The 9,818-nt window shown below is 40.5% G+C and overlaps 1 protein-coding gene across 1 annotated transcript; it reads right to left on the bottom strand.

Annotated features, from left to right (window-relative positions):
* Nucleotides 1-7,059: 7,059 nt before the first annotated feature.
* Nucleotides 7,060-7,772, bottom strand: LOC122070413 (probable disease resistance protein At5g66900). The gene is made up of 2 exons (XM_042634550.1): nt 7,497-7,772; nt 7,060-7,353 (listed from the first exon to the last, which is right to left on the bottom strand). The coding sequence occupies exons 1-2, from the start codon at nt 7,770-7,772 to the stop codon at nt 7,060-7,062; spliced, it is 570 nt and encodes a 189-aa protein (XP_042490484.1).
* Between the last annotated feature and the right edge of the window lie 2,046 nt (nt 7,773-9,818).

The following is a 9,818-nucleotide window of genomic DNA, read 5'->3' as shown; positions in this document are numbered from 1 at the left end:
CTCCATGCTCTGATCCGGAGGAAAGAGAGTAACTAGCCATAGACACAACTGTACTAGCATCATCATCTAAAAAGGGGTGTATACGTGGAGTTTGCTTTCCAACTTGCTCAATGAGGGGTGGGGTTCAAGCACATCCAAGCATAACAATCATAGTAATAATTTATGATACATGATTACAAAAATTAAACACATGGTCCATGATGCTTGTGATGCAGTTCATTTCTTTTATTATCCACCTAACAATACAACTAAGTCTGGTAAATGCTACTATGGCACATTAGGCTGTATCCCTCGTCTCAGAACCGCCATCGACTGCGTAGGGACACAAACCCTAGCCGTGAATAAAAGCTTGTCGGTCCCCATATGCATCAATGGGTCACCCAGCAAACCCCTGATAACCTCTCCTTGCTGTTATGACACCGGTACCAATCATCGGCCATGCCTGACAAGTTTTCACCTTAGGCAACAATCACATCATACCGCGGGTGTGGCATTTTGAAAAGGCACATCGAACATACCACAATGGGTTATCTAACATCTTAACCCCTGTTGGCAAGGGTTCATAGGATAGGGAGTGATACCTAACCACATATATGCTACACGCTTTCATAATGATACAATATGAATTACACGATACCGGTAACACATCGGCCACAAAGTGTAATCCATCTCTAAATACAGTCCTAGGGTACACGATACCGGTAGCACCTCGGCCATAAAGTGTAACCCGTGACCTTTTACCTAATCTAGCATGCATATAATAGTTGAGTATGGACTACGCAACACCGGTACCAATCGTCGGCCACGAAGCATAATCATTTCCAAATGTAGTCCCGGAGCACATGATACCGGTAACACAACGGCCACAATGTGTAATCCGCTACTTCAACTAACTCTAATGTACATAATCAATGCATGAATGCAACAAACATATGGCAATCACGGTACCGATATCATCTCGGCCACATCGGATTCTGTTTCATACATAAAACAAACACGCAGTGTTCACGATACTGGTACCACCTCGGCCACACCGGATCCTGCCATACATCTCCATAACAATTCATATTATAATCATAAAATGTAACATGTGATAAAACATCATCATCATGTGAACAATATAATTAAACATGTAATTTTGCACATGTGAGCAATTCTAAATACAAACATTCCCAAAATAAAAGCAATCCATCCCTCACTTTGTTTATACTCGTGTGTGTTAGGGGTTAGGTATCGCCACTGATCGATCAACTCAATTCTGACCTTGGGGCTCATGCGCATCACTGTCCTAGACACATAGGGACCCGTACGTCAATACGTGTCGGGAACATCGTGAGGGGCCGACATGGGTCACCCCCAAAGGGTATAGGCAAAGTCCCTCAGTGACGGTAATGTCACTGGAAACACCCACCGAAAACGACAGTTTCCATGAAAAATATCAGTGTTGTTTCTAGTGGAGGTGGCAGAGAGCTCCTAAGGCACAGTGGTTCACAGGAAATAGCCCATCGGAAGTAGGCCCAGTGTTTTCGGTGGTAGTACAGCAACTGTCCACACAAATTGGGGTTTTTCAGCTTGGGCCCAATTGTCAGAATTTGTTATATGGAGTTTGTAGGGGATGTTCTTAGCATCATTCTTAGCTAACAAAATCCCGATTCCATCGAGCAGTTTGGGAGATACGTTGATCGAATGATCAAAACCCTAGGTGGTCATTTGGTCATTCTTATTGTTGAAGCTCATCGGACTCAATTTGAGTTCCACAATGGCACCGGGGAGGTGGAACACGCATTCCCCAAACTTAAGAGGGTTTGTGCACTAAGGTTCCATCTAAACCTAGCTTAACCTAGGTCAAAATGAAGAGAGAGAGAGTAGTAAAAGTGATTGCACTTACCTTCGGCAGGGATTCTAGCAACTAGGCGATTGCCGGCACCAAGGTAAGCCCTTTCCCCCTCTTCTTCCTCCTCTTCTTATTCTTCCTCTTCCTTTCTCTCCTCTCTTACATTGAGCACAAGTGAAATGAGGAAATGAATTCCTCATTCCCACTTATAAGGCAAATTGGCCTCAGGGCCCGTTTGCCTGAACCCTATTCAGTCCGATCGGGTTAATCCGACTTTAGGAGTATGAGGACTTGACTACTTAGGTCCATAAAGTACTCATGTCATGAGGAAGCTGTGAAGGATGATTTGGAATCATCCGAGACTGTCTATGATGTGAGTGGCGGGGTCCACGGGCATCAGAACCTTGACAGCAACCTGTTTGGTCACCGATAACAGTCACTGGATTCAGGCCCAGGATGTTTCCGGTGGCTTATTTCCAGTGGTTAAGACAACATATTATCTTGACTGCTTGCTGTCTACCAGCTGGCCTCGCATGGGTAGTTACTCTCGATCGTGTTCATAGCCTTCCAACAATGTTGGTACGTGTCAGGATTCATGTATGGGGAGTCAGGTCACTTACCGTCTGGGATTGAAAGGTACGAATCCCCTCTAGTTGGACTGGCATGCAATGCACGAGCATGTGAAGTTATCTCTTCCCCTTCGGCAATAGACGGCAGCAAGCTAAAATCCGGCTATGCTTCCGATCTTTGGTCTGAGACCTATCACAACAGTTCAAATTAGACCGGGTTAGGGCATGGGTGTAACATTCCCCCCACCTTACATGAATTTTATCCTCGAAATTGAACATATCTGGCAAATCAAACAATCCGGGATGCTATTTCATCATCTCATCTTCCCGCTCCCTGGATGCTTCATGTTCTGGGTGGTTCATCCATTTCACTTTGACGAAGGAAACGGTGTAGCTGCGGAGAACATGGTCCTTCCAGTCAACAATCTTCTCCGGATACTTTACGTAGAAAAAATCCCCGTCCAACTCACGGGGTATGTAAGTTAAGACGTGAGTGGGGTCGTGAATGTACTTTCTCAACATGGATACATGGAAGACATCATGTGTACCCTCTAACTCTGGTGGTAAATCTATCCAATAGGCTACCAATTCGATACTTTCCAGTACATCGTACGATCCCATAAATGTCGGACTAAGCTTTCCCTTCTTGCCGAACTGCATTACCCCTTTAACTGGGGAGATCCGCAAGAGCACCTTGTCTCCAACTCCAAATTCTAGATGCTTTCTCCTGACATCGGCATAGCTCTTCTATGTGGAACTAAGCTGCTTTAATCCTTTCTCTGATCACATTCACATTCTCACTAGTAGCCTGTATCAAGTTTGGACCTAGAATATGCTGTTTACCAGCCTCATCCCAATAGAGTGGAGTCCAGCACTTTACTATACTGTGCTTCGAATGGGGACATTCCGATGGTGGCCTGATAACTGTTGTTGTAGGAGAACTCGATAAGGGAAATGTGCTCATCCAAACTATAACTTATATCTAAGGCACATGCTCGAAGTAAGTCTTCCAATGTCTAGATTATCCTTTCCGACTGACCATTGGTCTGTGGGTGAATAGCTGTGCTAAAATTCAACTGTGTACCCATAGCTTTGTGCACACATGTCAAGAATTTGGAAGTGAATCTAGGATCTCAATCAGAGATAATGCTAACTGGTACACCATGCGACCTGATGATGTTGTCAATCTGTGTTAGGATTTAAAATGTAACTGCAAGCGTACGGATCAGTGTAGCTACGGATCGAACACAGGGAGAGCAGCTACTTTATTTTTGGTTTCTTTTAATAATGCGAAAGTGAACCGATTAATGGTTGTGATCTAATTCTAACTACCATCCTAAACATATAATACGAACCATTCGTCATCTAAGAATTTAAATAAACAAGCCACGCAATTAAAATTAAATAAATAAATAACTAAAAATAAACAACCCACACAATTAAAAATCAATGAAGGAAAAAAATACTAAAATAAAAATAAAGTAAAAGAAAGGGGATAAAGCTAGAGTGAGGCTCACAAGTATGTTTCTCTATTTAATCCGTAGGATGCATCATAATATGAGCATCCCTACTTGACCAGAGAGTCACTCTTTCAAGGGTTACTCTACTTGGCTTTAGGGAAAGGGAGGCAATAAAAACAATAAAATAATGGTTCTATGGCTAGGAGGGGCAATGCCAACATATATACTAGCCATGAACCTTGGGAAAGAGGAAAAGCAATAATATAACGACTAAAATTAAAATCCTAAATTAAGAAAGAAAGGGTAGTCAGAAGAGAGAATAAGAGGGGGAGAGAAGACTATTGAAGAAACCTACCTACCTGAATCAATGCTTGACCTTGAAAGCTTGGGTGATTTGAAATACTACCAACCTTAAAAACCAGATCTGGAGTGAACCAAATTTGAAATTTCGAGGCCTAGAGAAAACAAGTCGTGAAAAAAAAAAATTGAACTTGAAAAAGAGATGCTCCACGGCTTGTGATCTTGTCACCTAGATCTAAGCCTAGAGCTATAACTTAAAAATTACAACTCAATTGCATAAATCATAAATATAAAAGGCTGAATAAAAATAAAAGAGTTTTTGCATTAATTGAAATAAAAAGCTATTACAAAAGTGATTAAAGCAAAAACAAAGAAGAACTAAATTTAAAGAGAGTGAGAGAGGGAGAGAGGGAGAGAGGGAGAGAGGGAGAGAGAGAGCAACTAAAAAAAAAAAAACCCTGGAAGAAGAATGAAGTGTCCCCTCTCTTCTTACATGAGTTGTATTTGTAAAGAATGGGGAGGTAGGGTAACAAATTTCTCTTTGCTAAAAGGGAAAAACTCACAATTGGTAGGTGAGATCTTTTAAGACCAAAAGTGCTAAGGTGGAGGAGAGAGAATAGAGAAATAAACTTGGAGAAATTTTCTATAATTTTTTTTGCTTATTTTCTTTCCTTTTTTTATTTATTTTTCTCTTCTTTTTCTCCCTCTCTTCAAATCTTACGCACAACCCTTGTTATTCGATTTTTTTTTTCTTTCCCTTGGACGATATTCCTTCTTACTTTGTGTGATTTGGACAATCTTCTGGTGATGATGTGGATGAGAGAAGATTTGGATAAGATTTATTTCTCCATTTTTTTTTCTCTTCTTGCTCAAGAAACCCCTCCCCCGATTTTCCTTGCTTTGAAGATTTGGACAATCTTCTAATTTGATGTGAAAATCCCCTCCATGCCCTTAGTGCTTTAAGTAAGTGAAAAGCAGGAAATCTTCAACAAAATTCTCCAAAAAAAAGACAACCATGAGATTTGAACTTGAGACTTCCTGGTGAGTAAGGAAATTTTACACCATAGCTCACAACTACACTAGGTAGTTATTGTTGGAGAGATTTGACACCCAATAATACTTAAGACCTTTAAAATAGAAAACCTGCAAAAAAAGAGTAAAATCCAAGGTAGTTTTATTCTAAATATGTAAAAATGCATGCTTCACTACTTAGATTTCACACATAAATGTGCTCATCAGAATTCCCCCATACTTAGATTTTACAAAAAGAAAAAAGAAAACTAAAATGTAAATAATGAAAAACCTAACTCACTTTTGTAGGAATTACGGTTGCACTTAGCATGTGCAATAAACCATTAAACCCCTAGGTCACCCCTAGTGGACGAGTTGTGTCTCGTGGGTGTTTGAAGTGAATATACACTCAAAATTCGGAATAAACAAATCCCAACCTTGGCTAAAGGTAAGAATCACATCGATCCAGAACAAAGATAATTCCTCTTACAAGGGACCCCCACATTTGAACTTTTATTACCCCATATCAATTCCAGGCACTAGCATATATCTTAATTTGGAACTCACTTCGTCTCTTCCAAACATCCTTATCTTAAGACAAAACCACTTGTGAAGAAATTAAGAACCAATGACCAAGGCGTTGGAGTGTTTTGACCAAACATGTTACCAAGCATTAATAACATTTCCATATTTTTTTCTCCTTTTTTCACTTAATAAACTCTATTATACTCCATTACTTTTGGCCTGAATGACATGATGGAGCAAACACCAGACACCCAAGTTACTATGTAGCTTCACTTTTTGCATATGCCCACATAGACAGGGATGCCAGAATTATTTTTCAGAAGTTTCCTCCCTAAGAGTTTCGATCAAGTCACCACGCTTCTTGAGGCGCAATGGCCTGTCTAGCTCCAAGGGAATCAACTCTTACTCTTCTTTATGCCACATTTCACACTTCATTTAAAATTGTGCATTTATTAACTTTTGTCAACTAAAAAAGAAGGTCTCAACTCCAAATCAAGAGTACAAGGAAACCAAAGACTTATATATGGTCTAACACCATAAAATAGGGGTCTCCTATTTTTCAAAAGAAAGTCCCATCTCAAGACACAGGCTTGTTTCTTTCTTCTTAACAGGGTTTTTATATGTTCAAAATGGGTACCTTAATCTAAACTTTTATTTTCATACATTAAGCAATCGAATGGTATGATCATCAGCCAAAAGTCAAAGTAGAACTTCATCCTTAGCAAGCTCAAAAACAAAAAGAAAAACAAACAAAATAAAGTGGAAAGAGCAAAAACTGGTTTCCCTCCCCCCCACTTAAGTCATATAATGTCCTCAATGCATGGAAATAATTAAAAGCAAAGACAATGCAAGAGGATCATACCTGCTTAAAAGTTAGTTATCAGTGTAAAGAGGTTTATGGAGATCCATGACCTCTTCCAAAATAGAAGATGACAACTCAATGAAGGCTTCAACTTATGGGTGATTCCAAATTTCTTCATGAGGACCTCAAATGATCTAATGCAAAAATGTTTGCCCCTGTCAAAAATGTAATAAATGATCCCCTTATCAATCCATTTTAATATTTCTTTTTAAATAGCTTCCTTCATCACTGGGTTAGCTTTCCTCTGGGGTTCCGTTGAAGGTAAGGGATTACTCGGTTCGGTTTCGATTTAAACGGTGCGGATCGGTTCGGTTCACATTTCTTTGGCTGAACCCATAACCTCACCATTTACTAAACGGTTCCACATTCTAAAATCGTGACCGTTTAGTAAATGGTTTCGATTTCCATGGTTTTTAAACGGTGTCGGTTTTAGAGTTTTAAATGGTTTCGATTTCGATTTATTCCATACGGTTTGTAAAACGGTTCACAATCGGTTTATTATAGCTTGCAATCATTTATTCCATAAAGTTCAACCCATATATCTATAAGAGATGAAGTAGGGATTCTTTCATCTTCAGGAAAGGAACCCAAGTCCATAAAGCATTCTTGAACCTCCTCATTCAAGTATTCTAAGCTGGTTACAAGACAACTCAGCAAATCACTATGGGACTTAAAAATGGAGCAACTTGACAACATCCTCTCTTTTTGTTGCCACACCCTGGTAGGCTGCAGATGCAATGAGTGGCCAGTCACCTTAAGAGCCATTGGGAATCCCTTGCAATCTCTCACTATCTGCAATTTAACAATTTCTAGTTAATCAGTTATAGCTTGCAAGGAGCTACTAAAAATTATAGCATATATGCATCCTAGTGCAGAATGTTACTTAAAACTTATTTGCATGCACTATATGTGTATAAAGAATATAAATAAAGCACCTTCATTTGAAGCTCCTTGTCAGGCTCCTCATACTTCACATTCCCATTTTGAGGAAATACTGAGTGACGGAAGAGAGATATGGCATCTACATCGTCGAGCATTTTCAAGGAATATTTATTATCGAAGGCCTGACATTGAGTTCTTGAAGTAACTAGGACCTTATATTTTACTGCTCCAAAGACAAATTTCCGAACAACGGAGTCCTCCCAAACATCATCAAGAACCAATAATGTTGATTCTGTTGCTATCTGAGTCATCAAGTTTCCTAGCTTCATAATTGCTTCTTCTTCACTTAGAAAATATCTAATGATAAAATATTATCCATAACCGAGTTATTCTGTTACAATCATCTATGATGTATAACTAATAAGTTCAAAAAATGTACCATCCACAAGCTCGTACCAAAATAATCAAAAATATGACGAACACCTCTTGGTGCCGTGTATGCACAATAATCACAAGCATAGTTCTAGCCATGCTCCTCCGCTTCCGGCATCCACCAGTCGCTCACTCCATGCTCTGATCCGGAGGAAAGAGAGTAACTAGCCATAGACACAACTGTGCTAGCATCATCATCTAAAAAGGGGTGTATACGTGGGGTGAGCTTTCCAACTTGCTCAATGAGGGGTGGGGTTCAAGCACATCCAAGCATAACAATCATAGTAATAATTTATGATACATGATTACAAAAATTAAACACATGGTCCATGATGCTTGTGATGCAGTTCATTTCTTTTATTATCCACCTAACAATACAACTAAGTCTGGTAAATGCTACTATGGCACATTAGGCTGTATCCCTCGTCTCAGAACCGCCATCGACTGCGTAGGGACACAAACCCTAGCCGTGAGTAAAAGCCTGTCGGTCCCCATATGCATCCATGGGTCACCCAGCAAACCCCTGATAACCTCTCCTTGCTGTTATGACACCGGTACCAATCATCGGCCATGCCTGACAAGTTTTCACCTTCGGCAACAATCACATCATACCGCGGGTGTGGCATTTTGAAAAGGCACATCGAACATACCACAATGGGTTATCTAACATCTTAACCCCTGTTGGCAAGGGTTCATAGGATAGGGAGTGATACCTAACCACATATATGCTACACGCTTTTATAATGATACAATATGAATTACACGATACCGGTAACACATCGGCCACAAAGTGTAATCCATCTCTAAATACAGTCCTAGGGTACACGATACCGATAGCACCTTGGCCATAAAGTGTAACCCGTGACCTTTTACCTAATCTGGCATGCATATAATAGTTGAGTATGGACTACGCAACACCGGTACCAATCGTCGGCCACGAAGCATAATCATTTCCAAATGTAGTCCCGAAGCACATGATACCGGTAACACAACGGCCACAAAGTGTAATCCGCTACTTCAACTAACTCTAATGTACATAATCAATGCATGAATGCAACAAACATATGGCAATCACGGTACCGACACCATCTCGGCCACATCGGATTCTGTTTCATTCATAAAACAAACACGCAGTGTTCACGGTACTGGTACCACCTTGGCCACACCGGATCCTGCCATACATCTCCATAACAATTCATATTATAATCATAAAATGTAACATGTGATAAAACATCATCATCATGTGAACAATATAATTAAACATGTAATTTTGCACATGTGAGCAATTCTAAATACAAACATTCCCAAAATAAAAGCAATCCATCCCTCACTTTGTTTATACTCGTGTGTGTTAGGGGTTAGGTATCGCCACTGATCGATCAACTCAATTCTGACCTTGGGGCTCATGCGCATCACTGTCCTAGACACATAGGGACCCGTACGTCAATACGTGTCGGAAACATCGTGAGGGGCCGACATGGGTCACCCCCAAAGGGTATAGGCAAAGTCCCTCAGTGACGGTAATGTCACTGGAAACACCCACCGAAAACGACAGTTTCCATGAAAAATATCAGTGTTGTTTCTGGTGGAGGTGGCAGAGAGCTCCTAAGGCACAGGGGTTCATAGGAAATAGCCCATCGGAAGTAGGTCCAGTGTTTTCGGTGGTATTACAGCAACTGTCCACACAAATTGGGGTTTTTCAGCTTGGGCCCAATTGTCAGAATTTGTTATGTGGAGTTTGTAGGGGATGTTCTTAGCATCATTCCTAGCTAACAAAATCCCGATTCCATCGAGCATTTTGGGAGATACGTTGATCGAACGATCAAAACCCTAGGTGGTCATTTGGTCATTCTTATTGTCGAAGCTCATCGGACTCAATTTGAGTTCCACAATGGCACCGGGGAGGTGGAACACGCATTCCCCAAACTTAAGAGGGTTTGTGC

This window comes from Macadamia integrifolia, unplaced genomic scaffold (genome assembly GCF_013358625.1).
Source record: "Macadamia integrifolia cultivar HAES 741 unplaced genomic scaffold, SCU_Mint_v3 scaffold910, whole genome shotgun sequence".
Classification (NCBI taxonomy): Eukaryota; Viridiplantae; Streptophyta; class Magnoliopsida; order Proteales; family Proteaceae; genus Macadamia; species Macadamia integrifolia.
Note: the sequence above shows the minus strand (reverse complement) of the source record. Positions and strands in the feature narration are given on the sequence as shown.